Source organism: Vigna umbellata, chromosome 4 (genome assembly GCF_029865625.1).
Source record: "Vigna umbellata cultivar VRB3 chromosome 4, Vumbellata_1.0, whole genome shotgun sequence".
Classification (NCBI taxonomy): Eukaryota; Viridiplantae; Streptophyta; class Magnoliopsida; order Fabales; family Fabaceae; genus Vigna; species Vigna umbellata.
In genome coordinates, this window is record NC_142168.1 from 12,020,029 (window position 1) to 12,044,420 (window position 24,392).

General features: G+C 31.3%; 4 protein-coding genes across 4 annotated transcripts; all 4 read left to right on the forward strand.

The window, feature by feature from the left end:
• The first annotated feature begins 1,617 nt into the window (after positions 1 to 1,617).
• Positions 1,618 to 3,663, forward strand: LOC148199246 (protein trichome birefringence-like 19). The gene is made up of 2 exons (XM_088114396.1): positions 1,618 to 2,356; positions 2,703 to 3,663. The coding sequence occupies exons 1-2, from the start codon at positions 1,820 to 1,822 to the stop codon at positions 3,501 to 3,503; spliced, it is 1,338 nt and encodes a 445-aa protein (XP_087970522.1). The 5' UTR covers positions 1,618 to 1,819; the 3' UTR covers positions 3,504 to 3,663.
• Positions 3,664 to 4,847: 1,184 nt separating this feature from the next.
• LOC148199247 (large ribosomal subunit protein eL37x-like) lies at positions 4,848 to 5,670 on the forward strand. The gene is made up of 4 exons (XM_088113820.1): positions 4,848 to 4,983; positions 5,063 to 5,198; positions 5,268 to 5,369; positions 5,449 to 5,670. Exons 1-4 carry the CDS (start codon positions 4,981 to 4,983, stop codon positions 5,493 to 5,495), a joined length of 288 nt encoding a protein of 95 aa, XP_087969946.1. The 5' UTR covers positions 4,848 to 4,980; the 3' UTR covers positions 5,496 to 5,670.
• Positions 5,671 to 11,474: 5,804 nt separating this feature from the next.
• On the forward strand, positions 11,475 to 17,643 carry LOC124846213 (proline-rich receptor-like protein kinase PERK8). The gene is made up of 8 exons (XM_088113395.1): positions 11,475 to 13,300; positions 14,100 to 14,513; positions 15,483 to 15,569; positions 15,861 to 15,931; positions 16,084 to 16,160; positions 16,497 to 16,644; positions 16,980 to 17,141; positions 17,242 to 17,643. The coding sequence occupies exons 1-8, from the start codon at positions 12,274 to 12,276 to the stop codon at positions 17,482 to 17,484; spliced, it is 2,229 nt and encodes a 742-aa protein (XP_087969521.1). The 5' UTR covers positions 11,475 to 12,273; the 3' UTR covers positions 17,485 to 17,643.
• A 2,137-nt stretch (positions 17,644 to 19,780) lies between these two features.
• Positions 19,781 to 24,352, forward strand: LOC148199248 (putative disease resistance protein At1g61190). Its single transcript, XM_088113396.1, has 4 exons — positions 19,781 to 19,989; positions 21,791 to 22,030; positions 22,853 to 22,897; positions 23,727 to 24,352. Exons 2-4 carry the CDS (start codon positions 21,805 to 21,807, stop codon positions 24,350 to 24,352), a joined length of 897 nt encoding a protein of 298 aa, XP_087969522.1. The 5' UTR covers positions 19,781 to 19,989; positions 21,791 to 21,804.
• Positions 24,353 to 24,392: the final 40 nt, after the last annotated feature.

Sequence of the window (24,392 nt, forward strand, 5' to 3'; positions counted from 1 at the left end):
TCGTTAGATTTGGGATGATACCGGATCGGATCGGACACAGATAGATAATGTCTATTCACTGTTCAATCTAAAACAAAAAATTTATCTGTTATCCGTCTGTGTACATATTCATTTAAAAATTACCTTACAACCCACGAATACATATGAATATTTAAAAAAATATATTTTATACACTTTTAAAATAAAATTAGAAAAAAATATATAAAATAAATTAAATTTTAATTTTAATTAAATTCAATATGATAAAATATAAATTAATTTTAATTTTAATTAATTTAACTTAATAAAATATAAATTAAATTTTTATTTTTATTTTTTGCGGATAACAAATACGCGTATGTATGTATAATATAATATCTTTACTCGACCCATTTATAAACCAGTATTGAAATATTCGTTACCTATTATCTACATATAATAAATACTTAATATCTATTATAAATTTTATCTGAAAATACTCATATGGACATAAATATTTTTGTTATATAGGATTCATGTACCATGTATATTTCGAGTTTGTATAATAAAAAAGTACTTAAGTTAATTATTATAAACATCATATTTTTTTAATTAGCAATAATTAATATATAAATAAAAGAATGAGACATTAGGATGTTTCCACTCATGTACAATACAAATTAAAAAAGAAAGATGAGAAATTGAAACCTATGAATATTAAATCTTTTCAACATATGAAATTCACAAACAACACCAAACTCCCATAAGATAAAACACAAATGAGATAATTTTATGATTTTTACAAACTCAATATTATAAAAAAATTCTACATTCTATATTTAACATATAATAAATTTGTAAAAATATAAGGTCCAACAAACTTCCGTAAATTATAATTATCTTCTTTAAAGTAAGTTTACTAGAAAACCTTAATAATAAAACAACATATAATATAAATAATGGTAATAAAAGATTAGAACGAAGGATAATAACATATGAAATCTTTGTTTTTATCTCACTTTGAAATTAATGTAAAACAAATTAAACATATATTTTTGGATATAGATACTAATTAATATGAAAAATTTACCTTTCATATTTTGTTTCTTAATCTTATCCTAGCTTTTATATCTCAAAGATCAGTTGTGTTATCCCATCAACCTAGTAAATGTAGTAAATGTTGAGATAACATTTTCGATCATCAACCACATTTACATCTTTCATCTCGAATACAATACGAAACATGCATATGTGTGGATTTTTGAACTTTTTCTCCTTTTAAAAATACACTATGACCAAAGCCAAAGGCACATGACAAATGAGTAAAAAAGTACCACAATTTTATATGGTATCTCTCCATATTAAGAGGTGTCCCATTTCGTGACTCTCCCTCTTTTTTGCTTCTATGTTTAGTCTTATTAATAAGATAAAGATAAAATAGTATGAACTGGCCCCAGCAGAAAAATTAAATAACAGTATATTATTTAAAGTGTAATAATAAAGAATTAGCGTCCGATGCTAATTAAAGTATTATCGGCCAATTCACACAAAATTACTAATATATACATTTTGTATTGATTTTAATATAATAATATTGATTTTGCATACTTTGGAATGCCTTAAAAAAAAGAACAAGATTTATTTATTTATAGGGTTTATCCTTATGTGTAATGATCACTCTAGCCAAAAACAATGACTTATCGTAAAATACATAATATGAATATTCCAAGCCACTATAGGTGCTGGTTCAATTGAATTTTCTTTACCTTTACTCTAACCACACATCAAAATACAAGATATATGTACGTATATATATAAACCATCTCCGGAAAGCTTCTGAAGCAGATTTGATCTCAGAGACATGAAACTTCTCAATGGGAATGGGAAGTATGCACCAGGAAAACTTCTCAAGAGTGTTGTTATCCTTCTTCCCTTCACCCTATTCATCCTCATGTTGCCGTTTCCTCTTAGGAAAAACTCTAGCTTTTTATCTCCTAATGACTCTAGCTTTTTACCTTCTAATAACTCTAGCTTTTCCTCTCCTAAAAACTCTAGCTTTTCCTCGCCTAATAAGGTGTATGTTAATAGAAGCAGCTATGATTTGAACGTGACAGAGATGAAACGATGCAACGTGTTTTCTGGGGAGTGGGTTCCGTACAGTAAAGGACCTTATTATGATAACGAGACCTGTAATTTGATACTGGATCAGCAAAACTGCATGAAGTTTGGGAGACCTGATAGAGAGTTTCTCAAATGGAGGTGGAAACCTGATGAATGTGAGCTTCCACTCTTCGATGCAACCCTTTTCTTAGAGATTGTCAGAGGAAAGTCCATGGCCTTTGTCGGAGACTCCGTCGGAAGAAATCAAATGAATTCTTTGTTGTGCCTCCTGAGTCCTGTAAGTAAGAACACTCATCAATCAATGCCACAGTGTAACTTTCTACTTGAAGAAGCTGAATTTTTCTATCCTTAAATTATACTTTTTTACTGTGTGACCATGCATGAAAGCTATTTCCTAACAAACAAGAAAAGTACTGGTTGCTTTTGGGAACAAAAACCGAAGAAAGAGGCTTTGTGTCTCCTTTGGGCAAAGTACTATTTTACTCTCTTTCACTTGTTGTATAACGCACGTATAGCAAATGTGTTGATGAGTTCCGTACATATTTTCATTACTCAAAAACATGCATATCTGAAAGAAAGTCCTCGTCCTGGTCGGAAAATATGATTTCATGACTTTCTTTCAGGTGGCTCGTCCTGAGGATATTTCCAGTAGATATGATACAAATCCCATATATTTCAGAAGGTGGTTCTACGCAGATTACAATTTTACAGTTGTAACACTCTGGTCCCCGTTTTTGGTGAGAACCAACGATGTCCACAGCAGCCTCATCACGAATCTGTATCTAGATAGGGCAGACGAATCGTGGAGTGAAGTGAAAAACTTCGATTTTGTCGTTATCTCAGCTGGGCAGTGGTTCTTTCGGCCAGCATTGTTCTATGAAAAAGGACAGCTTGTAGGGTGCCACAAGTGTGAGCAAAGCAACATCACAGACCTGAGTCACTACTACGGATACAGAAAAGCGTTCCGAACAGCACTCAGAAGTATACTGAACCTTGAAGGGTTCAAGGGGGTGACATTTTTGAGAACATTCTCGCCTGCACACTTCGAGAATGCTGAGTGGAACAAAGGAGGGAGTTGTGAGAGGACAAAGCCTTATGGGAAGGAGGAAATGAAGTTTGATGGTTACATTTTTGAGACATACAAGGTTCAGGTGGAGGAGTTTAGAGCAGCGAAAAAGCTAGGAAGGAAGAGGGGTTTGAAGTTTTTGATGCTGAACACGACTGAAATCATGTTGCGTAGGCCTGATGGACATCCCAACATCCATGTCTGGGGACATGAAACGAAGAACACGCACAGTGATTGTGTTCATTGGTGCTTGCCTGGCCCCATTGACACATGGAATGAGCTTTTATTCTATAAGTTGAAAACTCTGAAATCTTTTATTTCTTCGTTACACGGATTTGTCAAGGATACATCACATTAGTTCATTCTAAATCTAACTCAATTTTATAGAACACAATTTAAGTAATATTTGTAGGTATTATGAAATCATATTATCTCTTTAGTCAATCGGTAACTTTCAATTCTTAATACAAAGTGTGATTTTTTTTTTTCTGGAATAACACTGTTTCACTTTTTGGGTAGCACTGTTTCACTTTTTTATTATATAAGATAGCATTATAATTATCCCGATGACACATTCTATGACGCAATTTAGTTTCTGGAGATCCGAATTCAAATCATGTTTATATTTATGGTTGGATTTTGTATAATTAAATGGTTGGAATGCATTCTTTTTTTTGAATTATTAAAGGGTAGGAGATGGAAAATAAATTATTTGAGAAATGGAAAATGTACAAGTGTAATGTAATTTATTATGATGATAATTTATTGAATCTATAGTTATTAAAATTATAGTTTAAAAATAAATGAAAAAATAATAGGGAGAAAAATTATTGTTTAATAAAAAAACTCATTAGTTTGAAATGATTTAAGATTATTTATTTGAATTAAAGTTGACAAATATATATTTATATAATTAAAGTATAGTTAACAATTAATTTGTAAAATAAACCAATACTTTTTTTACCGACACGTCTATTAATAATTTTTACTAACAATTCTTAAAAACAAAAGTAAAAGTAAAATAATTTTTTACTTTTCTGAGTATTATAAAGTCAATTTATTTCAATGAATAATTTAACTTTTTTTAAAATATACATCTACTTTGTTGAACTTCATTATTATTCACTTGATTTTTTTCAATAAAAATTTACTAAATTATAAATTAACCAATATGTTTTTTAGCCACATATCTTTTAATGACTTTTACTAACTTTTCTTACAAACAAAATTACAACTAAAACCACTCTTATTTTCTTTTTTTACCTCATTTTATTTTAATAAAAAATAAATTTTGGTTTTATTGTTCACTATTTTCTAATTCTGTTAACTATGTGTTGTTATTGTTTTGATATTTTTTTAAGATGCAATGCCATTTACCTCAGTTTTAATTCAGCATTTAAAACTGAGCAAAGAAGGCCGAAATCAAGTTTCGCAAAAGTGCTCCAACACCAAAGCCCATAAGTTCGTCGGCTAACAAATAGTTCAATTAGATTAAAATTAATAATAGCATTTTATCTCATCTAAACAGAATATAGAATTTTTATATTTTATATGTATAACTTAAAGTTATCTTATTAAATTTAATAATAGCATATAACTTATATTTAATCTCATTTAAATAGAGCATAAATTTATCTCATTGAATTTAATGATAGCATAGAGCTTACATTCTTCATATTTTCTATTTCTATTAATTTCACCTTTTTTTTATTTGTTTTTGCACCGCTATATAATTGGGCTGAAGGCCCATACAAAAACAATAACCTACCGCTGTCCCGGCACGCTTATAAGTACTCTCCTCTCAGAGAAACTAGGGTTTCTGCTCTGCTGCTACAATGGTATCGTTTTTTCCGCCTATTATCTGTAGACCTGTTACGAATCTGATTCTGATGGTGTTTGGATTTTGTATGAGTGTAGGGGAAGGGAACAGGGAGTTTCGGTAAAAGGAGAAACAAGACCCACACCCTTTGTGTTAGATGCGGCCGTCGCAGCTTCCACCTCCAGAAGAGTCGGTGTGCTGCTTGTGCTTTCCCGGCAGCGCGCACTAGAAAATGTAACTCTTTTACTTTTTTCAAATTAGGGTTTGTTTAAGGATTCGGTTTTCACTGATCGATGGTTTCAGATAACTGGAGCGTGAAGGCTATTAGGAGAAAGACCACTGGAACTGGAAGGATGAGGTACCTGCGTCACGTGCCTCGCAGATTCAAGAGCGGCTTCAGAGAGGGTATAATCGGTTGATTATTTTATTGTTTAAATTTGGGCATTGGTTTAGGGTTTTGGCTAACGTGGTGATTTTGAATCAGGTACCGAGGCTGCACCCAGGAAGAGAGGAGCGGCTACCACTGCCTAAGCTTTCCAAGGTAGCATTTTTTCTGGATCATTGAATTGTAGGAGTTAAGGGTTCCATGCTGTGCGAAACCCTGTCGGACATTTTTTCTTTCTGTCGATTTGATCTCATTTGACTTATATGGATTTTGTATTTCGACTTGAGCATTATAAGGAATTTTGGTTTGATGGTTTTTTTACTTTACGTCTTTATTTTAGTTTTTCAACTCAGGCCCTTATTTTTGGTGTTGTGGTTGTTGGCAATGAATTATATTCAACTAGTTTATATTAATCATATTGATAAGGTAGTTTGGATTGCTGCCTGGCTTAGATTTTTCTACTATAGGAGAATTTGAGATTGGAATATGCTACTACTTAATGATTTATCAAAAGAAGAAGATAGGAGAGTATGCTACTTTGCGGTAGATAACATGTAATGGTAGGAGATAGTCAAGATGTTTCTCGTATAAAATTGTATCAGTGGTACATAATTTCTTGAAATCAGATGATAGAAGTTTAAGAAGGGATCACTTCGTGTCTTTTCTGTTTTCCTTCTCAAATATCTGACAATACAATGTATAAGGGATTTTACTGCCAAATAAGTTTTTTATTCTAATGTTGTGATGATGTTTTCAATTTCGTTTTCCCATTTTACATGTATTCACTTTGGTCTCATTTTAAGAAAATAACATAGGGTTATTTCGTCAAATGAATGGATATGTAGCTTACGCACAAGTTCGGTGTCTCTGAACTGAACATGGGTGAGTGCTAAGTTTGACATATTTTAAGTTATAGAAGAGAATAAAGAGTATTTAAAATTCCCATGCTTTCAGGAAAATAGACGGTGCAGGCAAATTTATGAAAAGCAAAGTTAGATTAATTAAATTTGAACGTTATATATATATTGCTTAAAGAAATTTGTTCTTGATAATTCTTTGTAAGACTTACTAAAGTGACAAATTGTTCTAAAAATAGACTTATGTATTATATCTAATACGTTCACTTATGAATAACATAAATTGTTGCAACTCCATTGGGGTCTTATCTCTCTTTCCTTCATTGTGCTAACTCTTGACCGTCTTGAGATAACAGCTCATATGCGATAAAATGGTGCAACATTAAAAAAAATATTACAACTCACATGGTAAAAACGGATCACCTAAGCAAAACAAATAATGTCTTTTTCTTCTGTTAACAATTTAACATCTTTATAAAAAAGGATAATATGAGACAAAATTGATTAAATAGGATCTAATTGAACGTGAAAAAAAATGAGAATTATACTAAATATATTAAATAAACTTGATGAAAATAGAGAATAAAATAATACTTAAGTGAATTAAAAAATATTGGTATGCCATACAAAATCTTGTTAAGTAATAAAGTGAAAGCTATATATTTAAATTGTAAAATATTTGGAAGTGAGTATAATAGTTAACTGAGTTATCAACTCTCACGCTTCAAAAGAAGATGACGTATTTAGAGGGATAAATTAGACGAAGGGACGAATGCAAAATATTCCATGGATGGCTCAATTAGCAACGTCTCATATGTGTTCAAAGTACTCAATTATATCAATATTATTTTTTGGGTTAAATATGTTTTTAGTCCCTAAACTATTGGCCGTTTCTGGTTTTCGTCCCTCTTTCAAAGTAAGGTACGATTTGGTCCTCATTCTTTAGAAAAACGTTCGTTTTAGTCCTCAAATTTTTGTTTTTAGTCCTCGTTTTAGTCCTCAAAACGTTCGTTTTTTCGACTAAAACGAACCTTTTTTTAAAGATTGAGGACCAAATCGTACCTTACTTTGGAAGAGGGACGAAAACCAGAAACGGTCAATAGTTTAGGGACTAAAAACATATTTAACCCTTATTTTTTCTATTATAAATAATATATTTCAATATTATATTACGAAAACTCTAATAATAAAATGGACACTCTTACGATCAACCACTTAATTTTATCATTACTCAAACTTAACATCACTACTTAAACTGGAACAGCTCCAATCAAGTTTTAACACGTGGCTTAAACAGATAAGATATTTTTGTATTATGCTGAATAATAGATAATGATAGCTATCAATTCCATTTTAAAAAAGTACCCAACTTATCGTTACAGAATATTTAAATCTTCATTCCAGTCAGTAATCTTTTAGTAAAGTCGTTTTTTATGATACTTTATAAAGTAAATATTAAATTTATTATGAAAAAGTTTAGAATCGATTCTTTGAATATGTGAACTTATTCTTTTAAACAGTGTAAAGTAAATGAGACAAAATGTACAATGCGAATAGGAAATGTCAAATTATAAGAATAAAACAAAACTTGCAAGCAGGCTGACACATCTAGCCGACAATTACATATTGATTTATTAATAAGTTCATTCCATCAAATTATTATTTTGCTCAGAATTTAGCAACGTGCTGTAATATTAATTTGGAATATTACAATATTGTTAAAGTTAAATTGTGGTTAGTTGCAATATTTTTGATGTTTGAATGAAAAACATTTGTTGAGTGAAGTCAACTTTGCATGAAGACATTACTAGGTGTTTAAGATATATGTAGTTTTGATTATCGACTAATTTAACATGTAACTAAATATTATTAACTTTTAATAACTTTAAAATATTAATTTATTATATCAAAATTGGTCATAATCATATAGATACATTGAGATTATCTTAATACTTTTACTTAAATAAATTTCATAGAAATCATGATCCACTCTCAAGATATAAAAAAATTATAGATAATTTTATCTTTTAGGAACTAATTTGTATTAGAAACTAGAATAAACTTACTATTATCTACAGTGTTCTTAGTCCACATCTTAATGAATAAAAAACAATATAGTATTTAGTATTAAAATTTTAAGTGTGAATCTAAGTTTAATGTTGCATAGAAATAAAAGAGTAGAACATCATATAAAGTTAAAGATTGAAGAACTTATTGTCTTAAGGTTTTCTTGATAAAAAGTTGTATTAATCTTTTACATGATTGAATTCAGGTTTTATTAATATTTTATTTTCTTAATAAATCTTTTTTTAATAGATCCAATATTTTAAACATGAATGGTTTGTTCTAAACTAAAAACAAAATAACTATATTTTTCTTTAACTAAACTTCATAATAGCTATAGGTTTATCTGGACGTTGATAATCCAAGTGGAAGACTTTTTCTTCTTCTATGAATTCAAGGTTAATACATTTTAATGATGTGATAATTTATTATAAGAGAAAAAATAAGTATTTATTTAATAGTGTAACATCATCTTAGAAGTGTCAAAGATTGTCTTATATATATAGTCACTGACGTTTCCAAAATTATCTCCAAAATCTCACTTCGAGATGCTTCTAATATCATATGATATTATCTTATATGTTTCTAAAACATTTTCTTCGGATACATCAAATAATAAATATCATCTCATACAGTTTTTCAGGAGTGAAGGTTTGACACCGTTTGACAATTTTTATAGAGATAATATGGTCTTAATAATAATTAAATTTTATATTTAAAGAAAAGAAAGTAAAGAAAGAGTAAAAGATAGTGAAAATAGTATCAAAATGAATGTAGAATAATAAAAATTTAGCGTCGATCGACTTATCATTATCATTATTTTAATTTATTTATGTTTAATAGATGTGTTAAACAATGTATTAAGTTGATGTAAATAAGTTTGACATATAAAATATTCTATATGTCTCTTCTCTAAACTTTTCACTGATATCATTCCTTACCTCGTTTCTGTATGCTATTTATCTACTACTAGAAGTTACTTTTCCATGGTATTACATTTAATTTTTAATATTAAATAAAAAATATTCACTAAAATATTATTGATGTTTTATTCCTATACTTATTCATTATTACAATATTCTTATCCTAATTTTAATTTAACAGTGAAGATTCCTTCTCTTTTCTAATCCTTTTGGATAATTTTTAAATGGATCAATCTTCAGGTAGTGGTGGTGTAGCCCAAAATGGACTGGGTGTGTCTTTTGCCCACAAGAAAAAAATTATATAATCCAACTAATATCTATATCACTAATAAAAAAAATCTTATTATCCATTTACACTACACAATTATTTAATTGATTTAACCTGATCAATACCTAATCAAATAATTGAATTTTAATTAATTAATTTAATTTTTACCTACTTTATTTTTATTGAGCTTCATGTTCAGTATTTAAAGTTTCACAAAACATTATTTCATGTGCACAAATTATTAATTTATTTAAACTTCTAATGTTTCTTATAGGCGACATTCTATGAATCTTTTTGACGAATTACGTGAAAAAATATATAATTGTAACACTATTATTTAAACTCAACCAATGACAATAGCAAGCAATTAAATAGCAAAATAATTATACTTTGTAAATAAAAGAAATTTACACAACAAAACAAGGATTTTACAAACTACACTTTAATGAACTAGAAGTCAAACGTTTTAATAAAAAAAAGCTATCAACTAATTTAAGCACGTAGGAATGTCTTTTCCATGTGCAACATTTTACTCGATGAAAACTATTTCATTGTTCATGCAAACTTTCTTTCTTTCTTAAAATGAATATTTTAATACTTCTCAATATTTTCACTGTCCATTTAATTGTTTTAAAGAAAACAACTCCATGCACATTCACCAGGGACAATTAATTATTACTCACATTATATTAAAAATTCTGCGATTAAAATGAAATTGGTACAATTTATTTATATAAGGCATAAATCGTTGAAATCTTATGAATAAAGCAAAAAAGAACAATAACAAACTCTACCACAGAATATAAATAAGTTTTTTTTTAAGTAATAATAGTTTTATTTCCTTTATTTTCTCTTTAGACATTTTGAAAAGTTGGCAAAAGAGCTTCTAAGTCTAATTAGCCATCTTTTTACAATATTTTAGCTCAACAAACTGTAAACTTAGCTTTCAAGAATTTTGTGCTTTCTTAAGAGTATTTCCCTTCTTGCAGTTTTTTTTTCTTTTTTTTTTTTTTAAAGAAATGATGACCTTGTGATCCAACAACCAACCACCACACAATATAATAAACGAAAAATATATTTTAACACAGATTTTTTTATAATATTTTGCTTTGCTTCTTCACTTATTATAGTTTATATTTAATATTTAAGACCAACCATAACTCAATAACAGCCAATAACTGCAACATTCCATGCCACTACTCTCCAACTATATATAATAAATTCTAATCATCATTCTTTTATAGGAAACAGCTGGTCATTGTAATTCATTTTAATTATTTTTCGATGAGAAATCTTAATGAAAAAGCTACAATAGTACTGAAAGGGGATTTTATAATTACGAATAAATTTATCTACTGATTAGTTTATGATTATAGATAAAAACTTTTTGAGACACTTTGAATTTTTTAAGCCATCAAAAGGGAGATGGTGTTTTGTGGTGATGACAAGAAGTATTATTCCTCAGAACCAACATAGTGAAAAAATCTAAGCACAAGAGGGATTAAATGTCTTCACCAAAATAGTAAAGAATCTTACAAAATACTGAAAACAAAAACTTACAAATGTTAAATGAAACATTATAATATATGGTAATAAGAGAAGAGGTTACAAGTTCTAACACAATCTAAAGTTGATTAAAAGTCACAAAATTTGCTAGTCAAATTATTTTATACTTTTTGATGAATTTTGCTAATGACAGAATGCTTATACTTCTTGAAACGATAAAACTAATGATTGAATAAAGGAAAAATAATAATGCTATTAGCACTTTCTAACATATTTTATTATTGTTTAAAGTTTATTAAAATGTAAATCATAAAAAGAAACTTATTAAAATAAAAAGGGAATGTCAAATTTTGTCATAGGTCTAATAAATTTGACCATTTCAATGTGCTAGTGGTGGTGGGATTTCCCTTCAAAAAATAAAGTGACAGCATACAACATCAGAAGCACTTTGGTCCCTCGAATTCAAAAAAGTAATACAAAATAAAATCATATGGTTTAATGATTGCTTTTTCTGAATTTTCAATTGGGACACGACCTTTTCCCATCAGCAGTGCATGTGAGGTGAGTGAAGGAGTGACATAGAGAGTGTGTGAAACGGAGCCTATTCTGAAAGTCGTCTCCACGTTCTCCTTTGCACTAATTGTGGGGTGTGCTGTGTCTGTTTCTGTGTTCAACTATTCTCATATTCCACAAAATCAGCTTTTTCGTATGAAGTTCTGAACCTTCCGTTTCTTGCCCATGGCCAACTGTACATGAAATTTTCGAACACCCTCTCTTCAGATATCGCTGAAGGTTGCATTTTTAGGTCATTGGTGATTTTTGGAGATCTGGGTATGCTGTATTTTGCTCTCTCAAGTGGGTTAGACCAGTGACCAACCTGGGTCATAATGTTGGAAGATGCTCCTTGATTTGCGAAAAGGTTTTGTTTCTCGAGCTGGACTTCTTTTTCCCCCACTGTGAATTTGCTTTTTGTCAGCTGTTGTACCTCACTAAAGTATTAGCTTTCTTGAAAGTTGTTTGTGGGTATTGACTTTTTGCTCTTTGCCAAAGTTAAGTGTTTTTTTTATGGGATTGGGTCATGGTGGTTGTGTTTTTTTTTTCTCTGAAGAAATTCGAGCATTGCTTGTAGATGGGTTGATCTGAAAATTGAAATTTTTTGTTGATGCTTGATCTGGGGTGCTGTGTCGAGTTTGTTTCTGGAAAGCATAGGAATTTGGAGTGATGGTGGTTTGAGAAAGTATCAGAGGAATGGTGATGGAAGTGTTTAACTAGTACATTTTGCTTTTGAGGGAAGATTTGTGCAGTGATGGCTTCAACCAACCCTTCTCCAAATGCTTCCCCTGTTGCAGTGCCTCCTGTTCTTGGTGGTATTTTATCACCACCACCTTCTTCATCTTCTCCAACCAATTCCTCCAACCCCCCATCATCTCTCAATTCTTCCCAGCCCAATCAAACACCTAATTCCCCTGCTCCTTCATCTCCCTCTGACCCTTCAGCTCCACCTCCTTCACCTCCTCAGGCAGTGCCTGTAACCCCTCCTCCTTCCATATCACTCTCTCCTCCACCATCTTCTCCACCACCACCAACTCTGCCCCCTCCTTCACCACCGGATTCTCCACCGCCATTACCACCAGCATCTCCAACGCCACCAGTTGTAACATCTCCCCCCTCACCACCAGCCACCACCACTGCCCCTCCTCCAGCTGAGCTTCCACCTTCCCCTCCAGTTTTGTCTCCACCATCTTCACCAACTGTTTCCCCTCCTCCCCAATCTCCTCCCGCTACAATTTCCCCTCCTTCTCAACTAATTTCACCATCTCCTCCTCCTCCTGCCAATGTTCCAAGGCCACCATCCACTGGTACTCCTCCACAGAAAGAAAGTCCTCCCAAAACTACTCCTTCACATGCACCTCCTCCATCAGTTTCTCAATCTCCTCCTAAGCCTCCTTCTTCTGATGTTCCCCCTCCATCCACATTGCCATCAACTCCTTCAGTCCCTTCAGGATCTTCACCTCCAGCTTCTTTGCCTGACCCCCCAACCAATGAAACCGCCGTTGGGGGTCCGCCGGTACCACTGCCGTCTCTTCCAACTGAGAAACCCACTGCTAGACCAACTAATGATGGTTCTAACGATATAGCTACAAACAACACGCCTTCACATTCAGGTGGGTTAAGTGCTGGAGGATCCGTCGCCATTGGAATTGTAGTTGGTTTTATTGTCCTCAGTTTTCTTGTTATGGCCGTGTGGTTTGTACAGAAGAAGAAGAAGAGGGAAAAAGGATCAAGAGGCGGTTATGCTGCTCCTTCTCCATTTACCTCATCCCACAATTCAGGTATTGCATCATGTATTGCCAACTATTAGGGCTTAGGGAATATAATCTTGTTGGTTCTTGCATGTTGTTTGTTGTTAACGTTGATAATTTTTTATTAAGATAAATACGAAAGGATTTATCGATATTTCCTAGAGCCTTATACTCGAATTAGATGATCCAGATATAATGGATTCTGGTTCCTGGATACTTCATTTATGAATTAGAGAAGTCCCACAATTCTGGTTCTTAAAATATTCATCATAGACTCAAACCCAGAAGTTCGATGTCAATGTATCAATCTTCATTACCACTTAATACCAATTTCTCTTAATTTAATATTGAGTTCATTTACGTATTACACTATGGCTTGCCATCTTCGGGAAATGCGACAAATTGATACTTGAAAATGGGTGGTTTTAGTTTATAAAGGTGTAAATGCATCTTTAGCTATATGACCAAGAACTGGTATTCAAATCAATGACATTAACAATGTCTTTATTTTTCATTAATTGAACCCTAAACTCAGTTGCAAGATGCTAGAATTGGTTTGTGACTACAGACTGACAGTTTTGGAAGTTTGAAGCCTTTTATTGGTTCAAACTTCCTTGCTGGCGGTGCAACTTTGGTTTCTACATTATTTCTTTTAACTGATCAAGATAAATTAAGCAGGATGTTTGTTGTTGGACTTTGTTCTGAAAATTTTTGGAATCGTAGTTGCATTATGTTTAAATGGCATGACACCATAGAGTTGTATTTGTTTGTAGTAACATCTTAATTGGGCTACAATGTTATGTATTAAATCATTGGTATTCTCTTCTAGGTACCTTATTCTTGAGGCCACAGTCTCCAGCCAACTTTGTAGCAGGTAGTGGATCTGGTAGTGATTTTGTGTATTCTCCATCAGAAGCAGGTGGAGTAAGTAGCTCGAGATCATGGTTCACGTATGAAGAACTTATCCAAGCTACAGATGGATTTTCGGCACAAAATTTGCTGGGAGAAGGTGGATTTGGTTGTGTCTATAAAGGTTTACTCGTAGATGGAAGAGAAGTAGCTGTGAAACAGCTCAAAATAGGTGGTGGGCAAGGGGAACGTGAATTCAGGGCAGAAGTTGAGATAATCAGCCGTGTGCATCATCGTCATCTGGTTTCCTTGGTTGGTTACTGTATATCTGAACATCAGAGATTGCTTGTATATGACTATGTTCCCAACAATACTCTTCATTACCATCTCCATGGTAAGATAAATACATATTGATTGCACGGTTAGATGAGAGTTTGACACCCATTTTTAGAGACGGGTGTAGAAAATAAGGTGTGAAAAATTAGAGTTGTTTCTTAAATTTGTATGACATAGACAGCACACACATAGTTCACTATTTAAGGAAAAAAGGTTCTTTGATTATAATATTATAAATGAATTTCAATATTAGCAATATCTAGATATATGTCATATGTACAATATCGGCTATTTTGTAAGCCCCTTCCATAAAACATGGAACATCATTTCTGTTGACATGTTTCAAAATATTACCTAAATGAACTCATCCAAATAGACCATGTTCAATTACTTGCTCAATCAAAATGATTTACTACATTGACCTTAGTTAGCACCCCTACCTTACGTATGTTTTTTATTTTTGAAATTTGTTGAAATATTTAAAACAGACCAATGCTACTTTTTTTTTTTTTTAAATTTCCATGTCATATCTATGCTGCATCCCTCCATGACAAAAAAATATGGATACAGCCCACTTCTGTAGGATATGTAGTTAAGGTCAAACACAGGTTGTCTCATACAGGTGTCACCATGTCGGTCCTGTTGCACAAGTATGTGGCAATGATACGGTGTTTCCATGCCTTGTGGAGTGTATATGTTTGTTATCCCTTTTGATGGGCTATGAAATAAATATCATTTATTTATGTGATGACAAACTATTTAAATCCTTTTTTTATATTATTTTTTATTTGTTTAGTAGCGAACTTAAAAATATTGAAAAATATTGGATAATACATCTATCTATTTACTGTGGTAGTAGAAACACGTAATATGTTGTTCTTCCTTGAATTTATTATTATCATCATTGTGGTTGCACCTGAATTTATAATCCAATTAGGTTGTTGAGTAAGTTCCCATCATCATGTTGTCCGTAGTTCACCTAAAATTTGATCTAAAACTTGACCAGTAAATTTATTCATTTTTTCAGGCGAAAATAGACCAGTTCTGGATTGGCCTACCAGAATCAAGGTTGCTGCTGGTGCAGCTCGAGGAATAGCTTACCTGCATGAAGACTGTAAGTTTCTTCTTTTTTTCAGTATTCCCATGTATACAGTTATCATCCGTTGAAGACAAGGTGTTTCCATGGTACTACATGCTCCTTAGATGCTTGGAGTATTTATTTTAAAATAAGGACATTGAGTTCTTTAGAAATTTTGCAACCACTTAAGATGCTAGCATCAGACATGGTTGCATTATTGTTGATTGCACATTCATAATTACTTATGTGCTTTCCCCTTTATCTTTCTGATTTTCGTAGCATAATAAATTGTTTAACCTCCTTAATTCAATTTAATTACTTTATCAGGTCATCCACGCATTATTCATCGAGATATTAAGTCATCAAACATCCTTCTTGATCTCAACTATGAAGCTCGAGTAAGCTTTTTTAACCTGTACATCTGATGGGAGAGTACATTTTGAAATTTTTTGATGAACTCATTTAAGTAAATTGATTCACACTTAAATGTCAGCTTGTGCTGCATCAGCATCTCAGACTATTTTCTTTATTGTGACATTTTGATCATCAGGTTTCGGACTTTGGGCTTGCAAAACTGGCATTAGATTCAAATACACATGTGACAACACGAGTAATGGGAACCTTTGGGTAGGTTATATTGTTGCTCAAGTCACATAATTTAGTGTTTATTATTGGAATCCTTTCTTATTATTAGCCATTACATTTTACTATGTAGTTTGACTATCTGCATTTCTTATCTGACGAAATTTAAATTCCAATGGAAACGTTTTCATAGTATTTTTTTTTCTCTCTCGGACTGTATTTTGTGTGGATATTATTTATTGATCTTTGATCTATTATACCTTTGTTTTAAGGCTGTTTATGGCATATAAATCTTTTAGAGTGTTTTGGATATTGGTGAAGTATGAAGTGTTCCTATTGTGAGTTTACATACCTGAGAGGAATAATGGTCTGAATTGACAGGTACATGGCACCAGAATATGCAACAAGTGGGAAACTAACGGAAAAGTCTGATGTATATTCCTACGGTGTTGTGCTTTTGGAGTTAATTACGGGTAGGAAGCCTGTAGATGCATCTCAACCAATCGGTGATGAGAGTCTGGTTGAATGGGTGAGTTACATTATTCTTTTGATTATTATTATGCATAGCTTTTTTAAAATTTCTGGTTCCATCGTTTGAAATTTCTGAAAACCAGAAGTAAAACGAAACCATAGTAAAAATTTTACAATTATCAATGAAAACATAAACCTGAAAATGTGAACAGAGCAAACCAAGCAAGCTCAATTTTTCCTTGTTTTCTTTGTGCAGTGATGAATTATTAGAGGAACTTGTGATTACCTTATTTTAAATCACATGCATTTTGTAAAGATTATAAAAGAAAACAGGACAAGGGAATGGATTACCTATAAACTGTTCATTTTAATAATTAAGAAACTTGTTTCTAGGCTCGGCCTTTGTTGAGTGAAGCACTTGAGAAGGAGGACTTTGAAATCTTGGTGGATCCAAGACTGGGAAAGAACTACGACAGAAATGAAATGTTCAGGATGATCGAGGGTGCTGCAGCCTGCGTACGCCACTCGTCGGTGAAGAGGCCACGGATGAGTCAGGTAAGTTTATCGTGTGTATAGAGCATGCAATGCAGGTGAGCATGAAGATGTATATTTGTTGTGATTTTGAAGATGCTAAATGTGCATTGGTGGTTGGCAGGTGGTGAGAGCTTTAGATTCCTTAGACGAGTTTACGGATCTGAATAATGGAATGAAACCGGGGCAGAGTTCGGTGTTTGATTCTGCACAGCAATCTGCACAGATCAGAATGTTTAGAAGGATGGCTTTTGGGAGCCAAGATAGTTCAAGTTTCTTCAATGAGTCTCAGAGTAGCTGGAGGAGTAGAGATCAGCACTCAGCAACCATGATTTCCCAAAACAAAACTGGGTCTTGGAATGTTTGAGTCTCATAACTCATTCACTCTTAAGGGATTGCACAAATTTTGATTCATGCACACGACACAACACAGTTTGCTGGTGGGACATGTCCAATGGTGTAAATCTTGTTTTTACTATTTTTGTTCTCATTTTCCTAATATCATGTTGCCTTCTAAGGCCCTTTCCATTCTTTGTAAATTAGGTTATTTGTTGCGTAAAGCAATGTATTTATTTATGTAAAATACTATGTATGAGTTCTAACACTTCCGAATCTAACACAAAATCACAATGTACGCAGCTCTTTTTTAGAAATGAGCATTCGAATATGTGACTACTCAATAAATTTGAGCATGAACATCTGGATACGTGACTACTCGGTAAATTCAAACATGAGTGTCTAAATATGTGACTACTCAATAAATTCGAGCATAAAAGTCTGAATATGTGATGACTCGCTAAATTCGAGCATGAGCATCCAAATATGTGACTACTTGGTAAATAAAAACATGAGCGTCTAGATATATGACTAGTTGGTATAACCGAGCATCCAAATATGTGACTAATTAGTAAATTCAAACATGAATGTCTAAAAATGTTATTAACACAAGAATAATTTAAGCGTCCAAAAACATGACTACCTTGGTAAATATGAAAATTCAAAATAAAATATAAGGTATGGCAAACCGTGTGCCAAAGGATGGGCCGATCTAATGTCCAGAAAATATTATAAATGCGGATAATTCAGCATGAGCTAAAAATAACATCCAAACTCGTTCGTTTAATAATTTGATTCATATGTAATAGTTATTAACTTTTGAGTTTAGGGAACTTACAAACCTACCCGACCTATATTTAGAATATTAATATTATTTGCTATATGTAACATCAGTTGTAGTGCATCTTTAAAGTGGCATTCCATGTCCTCGATATTTGTTTGTCACCGAGATCTTCAAGCTTGTATGATCTTTTCTAAAGTGCATCATTTGTGAAGTAAGGGTCATCAAGTTAGGTGACAACTTTCCTTCAAGTTTGTCTCCTTGTTTCTTTGAGATTTCGCCAAGTCGTCTTTGTGAAAAGCTTACTCCTTTACTTGCTTATTTTATCACCATACAACTTGTTTCATTATTTCTTCTCGTATTTGCAGATCAAGTTAACAATTCTCCTCGTTGTGCTCCTCGTTAGAGTGTTGCCTTCTCTATGACATCTTATCGAGCTTTAGTAGTGGGTGATTCCCTTTTCGGTGAGGAGGCGTGATGATGCAATAATGTAACAATCTTTGGGCTTTTGACGATGGATGACATAAGTTGTTATTGGGACCACCAAAATTGCTAATTGCGTGGTGCATAAAAGTTTTCTAGAAAAAAATATTGTGGAAAGTAGACTAAGTATTCTCTCAAGAAAGAGAGGTGAGTCACAAAAGTTTCCTAACCAGAGTTTTGCTTAGACAATTTTTACAACTTTTCCAATAGAAATCTTCAAAAACATTTGACATTCTTAACCATGACATATATCACTTGTACTTTATCCTTTTTCACATGAGTTTCTTCACGTACCTTGTATATAAGGTTGATCATTTATTGGTCTATCAATGTTCTCATGGATTAAGTATTTGTGGTCGTCGTAGTTGAGACCAATTTGTTAGTTGTCATCATTGTAAACTTCATCAAAGTTTTGTCTTTTGCATAAGGATTCTCCGAACTAAATAGGGATCATGAAGTTTGCTCCTTATGTTAATTAGAAAGGTGTTTCTTTAATCGATGATTGGAGATTGCAATTGGAATCTCATTAATCTAGGGGCCTTTGACTTGGCCAAGTGTTTTCTTCAACTTGTCTTATATAACTTTGTTCACTAATTTAATTTAACTCTTAATCTATGGATATTTTATCAAAGTCTAGAAATTATTTGAAAGCTTTGTGTCAAAGATAACTAGAGAGTGAGATAAACTATGTTTACATATAAGATTCTTTGAGAAAATTTTCACACTTATTGTGCAATTATAGTTTATAAAGATTTTGCCTAAAAATTTCACGTTAACTTTAGTGAATGGTCATGATCGAATTATATTTATTCTAGTGAAAAAGCAAATAATAAATATTTTATATAATTCTTCTATAGAATAACACAACACTTCTAAAAATTAATATATCATATAGATCTTAAATTTAGATAAATTATTTATTAAGTCTTTTTAAAGACACTGCAAATAATAATAATATCATAAATATAGGAAGAGTAAGTACTTCTATAAAAGAAGACTTATGAGCCATGCTACTGGGTCAACGAATTATTGTTTTGTCATCACGCGGCTACTTCATGACTTACAAGCGCGTATAAGGAAATTTCGACGAAACTGTCTCTTCCCGAACGGCGTCCAACCCTTGAACAGCCTATAGAATAATACCACAGACTCAATTCTATATACCCAACGTCAGACAGATGCATCTTTCATTTTTGCTCTCTGTTTTTCAAATCACTCCTAAATTTTGAAACAGAATCAGTAATCAGCCAGCTGGAAGAAGGGCTTTATTCGGTAATTCCTTTTTCTCTATCTGATTTTTCAATGAAAATTATTGCTTCACGGTCCTTTATTGAACTAGTTTTGTTTTTCCTTATTTATCTAATTTAGCATTTCATGATAATTGGATACTCACTTAGTTGTAAATCAAATTTAACGGGTGCTTAAATGATTACTTAAACGCTTCTAACCAGCTTGAATGAAATTTAAACTAATTTAACTCCTTAGAAAGAGATATCTCTTCTACCTTACAGTAGAAAGACAAAAAATTGTTTTAATGTTTTGAGACTAGTACTAAGGCTTCAACGTCTCACGGTTGAAAGTTAAAAAACCAAAATATTAATGTAATAAATGGTTGATGTCATTTTTGTAAATAAAAGTTTAATTAAGATATTGAAATTTAGATTTTTCCGACGTTAATTGGTTATTAGACCTAAGAAATTTGTCATATTAGATAAATTTAACGAAAATCTTTAGCGCAAAAGTGAAAATATACTCATGTATGACATCAAATGTTCTAGTTTCAGACGTCAAAAGACTATAAAACATCGAAATATCACTTTTCAAACTTTGTATATTAGTGAATTCATTCAAAATTTCGGTGAGAGATTGAAAATTCATTAACTTTATATTTGTGCGAGACCGTCTTCATTGCTCAAATCTTTCTCTTTTTCGGATGAAGATTTCGATGACCAGTAATCTTTCTTTCATTTTATACTAATGCATGTTGATTAACTACTTTAGGTATGATTTTCGTTCATTTTAATCGATTGATTGTGTGTATAAGTACTCTTTGGAGCATATGTGCATTCTCCTTTCTCACTCACTACCAACAATACTTTATTCGACGAACTCACCTTCAAGAAGAATAATTTTCGTTTTCATTTTCATTTTCAAGAAGGTTGAACTTGTTGGTATCGATATTGTTGAACTTGCTTATTGTATTGTTGAACTTATTTGTTGTTCATACTATACGTTATACATCAAAGCTTAGGATTAAACTAAGAGTATATTCAAAACAACTCCAAATGACTTGAAAATTTGTTCAAAACACCAAAATATCATGAGAAGCCCCACAAAAAAATTTAAGTTCAAAATTCAAAGTCTAATGTGAAATATTTTTGCAAAGTTTGAAAAAAACAAAAAAAAAATTGACAAAAAATAGAAAACGACATTTTTTAAAATCTAGAAAGACAGCCGAAACAAATGTTATGGTCATTTAAAAATTTATCGCAATTGATTTTTCAAATAATTTTTATACTTCACATAGACCTAAAGTAATTATTGGTGTTTTCTTTGAAATAGAGGTTCTAAAAAGTGGTAAAAAAAATTTAACAAAAATAAAAACTATACTTATCAAAACCAAAAATCACATGTTAATATTATTATTTACTATGACATCACTCACTTGTGGTAGTCTTTTCTAGTTCATAGTTTATACCGTATAAAATATAAAAAATTGGACTACATTTATTGATTTTTTTTACTTTTTAGACATGTACAGAGTTGTAAAAATGAATCACTGTTAATTAAAAAAAAGCAAAATAATTGATCCAATATGACATTTTTTTTACGATAAAAGCCGAGAAAAACACTTGTATTAAGGTGAACTTTGAAAGCATGCTTAAAATCTGAATTGAAATATCATGTTATTATGGCGAAAGCCGAACTCATGTCTGACTCTGCAGCTGCATTTTCTTTGACACTTTCATTAACCCTTTGAGGTGGTGAGCATGAAATTTGATTAAGAAACGAAGTCACATTTTCCAACTGTGGATGAAATGAATATTAATTAGATTTCATTTTGTGGATTCAGGAAATATAGTAATAATGGGTAGGAAGAAAAATGAGTACTACTGGAGTCAAGTTGATAGAGAAGAAGATGGTGGGTTGAAGTGTAAGCACTGTGGATTCAAATTCAAAGGAGGAGTTTCAAGAATTAAAGCACATATTGATGGAGTAACAGGAAAAGGCATCAGTATATGTCGCACACCTCCGAAAGATATCACACCTGCAAACCATTCCCACCAACGTATCGATGTCCCATCATCACAAGGTACAACTATTTTTTTATTTCTCACTCACAATCCCACTCTGTATTGTGTATATCCTATTTAAAATGTTTTTTATAATTTTTGCCAAGATTATTAATGTTTTTACTTAATTAATTGAAGGACTTAACTTTAAGATGAAGTCTAAATCCTGCAGCAATGTAAAAATTCTCAAAGAGGAGAAAAATGTAAATAAAAAATAAATCTAAACATTACAACATATTAAAGCTGGGTCCTATAAAATTTTTAGTGTCTCATTATTTGTATTATACTTTTACACTTATATAACACTAATTTTCCTTTATGATATATTAAATATTTCATCCCATTCTTTTATCTGTTCAATATTAAAATTTTATTATTAAAAATTAAAATAGTTTTTTTTCTTATACAAAAGAGTTTAATATAATTTAGACTTTTCTAAAAGATAAACCTATAAAAGATCTTTTAAGAAAAAAAAAATGCACTCGACTTTATATATAGTTGAAGTTGGTGAAAGGTTGGAAAAATAACTTATATTGTTTGTGGTTCAATGATGATGAAAGAGTTATAGGATCATCATTAAAAGTATGCATCTTTATTACAGATCCATCATGTTGATTTCCTTCTCTTCACTCTTGTGTTTGTATTTTTTAAGGTCATATACAACATAGCTTGCTTTATATTTTTCAATCATCACTTAATTATATTAGTTGTGTTAGAGAGAGATATCTTGTGAAACTTACCTCAATACTAGATTTATTATATTTTTTTCTTGAATTTAGTTGAAGTTTAAAAAAAATGGTAGATTTTTTCTTTTGTCTACATCTCTTGCATTAATGGTTTAGAAATGGATGGTGCTGCAAGTACATCATTAGCTGCTTTATTTGAAGGTACGCATTCTAGTTAGCATTCCATTTTGTTCTTTTTCTTATTTTCACATAGCTGTTTTTATCTTTTATTTAGGTGATGCAATATAAATGTATTTTTTATTTTAATTCTCAATTGTCAATTTTGTTTTCACCCAATGAAGATTTTACGTTTCATTACTATGCATTTTAAATTCACAGTTTTTTAATTTCTTACTGCGAGCATGATATAAAAGAGTATATTCATTACATTCCATATATATATTGGAATTGTTTTAAATTATCTATGAGGGCTAATTAAGTTTTCAATCACTTAAAAATTTAAACTTTATTTTAGTTCCTGTAATTATTTTTACCATTTCTAAACTCTCGCTTTTATATATATATATATATATATATATATATATATATATATATATATATATATATATCAATATTAGTCTATCTCATGGACTACTTTTGTTTATTTTAAGTATGTCGTGAGGTAATATTGGTAAAAAAAATTTGACTAAAATTAATTAGTAAAGAAAAATCTATTGACTAAAAGAATTAAATATAATAATTTTAACCGAATACTTTAGCTTAAAAAATATGTATATTATTTTGATAAAGTAATATATATTTCAACAACTATTTTGACACGTAATATATTATAAATCGAAGAATTTCTTTTAAAAACTTCTTATTTAAATAGATTTCTATTCTAATATATTATTTCTTAATTAATACTAACTAAAAGGAAAAGTCAACAGACTACTGTTTAATGAGATTTTGTAATATGTATTATTTTTCCATTTGTTTGAATATATCAACACTCTTAAATGAATTAAGATTCACCAAAACAATGAAACAGGTAACGTAGAGGAATGTGGTAATGGTGTTTTAACTACTTTGAAAAGCAAATTAGATGAGTTGAGGTCCGATCTAATATGTGAAGAAGAGGACATTCAGGGACAATTACAATTGCTGGAGTCACATGGCAAGAAGCGCAAGAGAAAGGTTGATCATTGGTTGGAAGAAATACAAAAAACGAAACAAAGAGCTATTGATATGAAAGACTCACTGAATCAATTTGGGTGCTTTAACTTTCATGTACCACAGGGAGAAATGTATTTGGCTGAACAATCACAAAAGAAAATACAATATTTGACTGAAGAAATTCAAGAGCATAAGAAATGGAAGCCTCTGGTGTTGTCTAATGAATATTTTGGTAGGGAATTTGAGAAAAATGTTGAGAAGTTGTGGAAGCTTATGAGAGATGATCGAGTTTTCATCATTGGCATACATGGAATGGGGGGAGTGGGAAAAACATTCCTAGCAAATTACATGCAAAATGAGATAAAAAGGATCAAAACTTTCAAAGATGTCTTATGGGTCACTGTTTCTCATTATTTTACCATTTTCAAATTGCAAGAGCGCATTGCAAAAATAATAAAGGTAGAGAGCTTCACACAGACGATGAGAGGGAAAGAGCAATGATTTTGGCCAAAGAGTTGGAAAAAAGAGAAAACATAACACT

Coding starts and splice junctions, on each gene's coding strand:
- LOC148199246 (XM_088114396.1), top strand. CDS start 1,820: ATGAAACTTCTCAATGGGAATGGGAAGTATGCACCAGGAAAACTTCTC. Junction 2,357..2,702: donor TGTTGTGCCTCCTGAGTCCT/GTAAGTAAGAAC, acceptor ACTTTCTTTCAG/GTGGCTCGTCCTGAGGATAT.
- LOC148199247 (XM_088113820.1), top strand. Junction 5,199..5,267: donor GGCAGCGCGCACTAGAAAAT/GTAACTCTTTTA, acceptor CGATGGTTTCAG/ATAACTGGAGCGTGAAGGCT. Junction 5,370..5,448: donor CAAGAGCGGCTTCAGAGAGG/GTATAATCGGTT, acceptor ATTTTGAATCAG/GTACCGAGGCTGCACCCAGG.
- LOC124846213 (XM_088113395.1), top strand. CDS start 12,274: ATGGCTTCAACCAACCCTTCTCCAAATGCTTCCCCTGTTGCAGTGCCT. Junction 16,161..16,496: donor CGAGTAATGGGAACCTTTGG/GTAGGTTATATT, acceptor CTGAATTGACAG/GTACATGGCACCAGAATATG. Junction 17,142..17,241: donor AGAGGCCACGGATGAGTCAG/GTAAGTTTATCG, acceptor GGTGGTTGGCAG/GTGGTGAGAGCTTTAGATTC.
- LOC148199248 (XM_088113396.1), top strand. CDS start 21,805: ATGGGTAGGAAGAAAAATGAGTACTACTGGAGTCAAGTTGATAGAGAA. Junction 22,031..22,852: donor CGATGTCCCATCATCACAAG/GTACAACTATTT, acceptor TTAATGGTTTAG/AAATGGATGGTGCTGCAAGT. Junction 22,898..23,726: donor ATTAGCTGCTTTATTTGAAG/GTACGCATTCTA, acceptor ACAATGAAACAG/GTAACGTAGAGGAATGTGGT.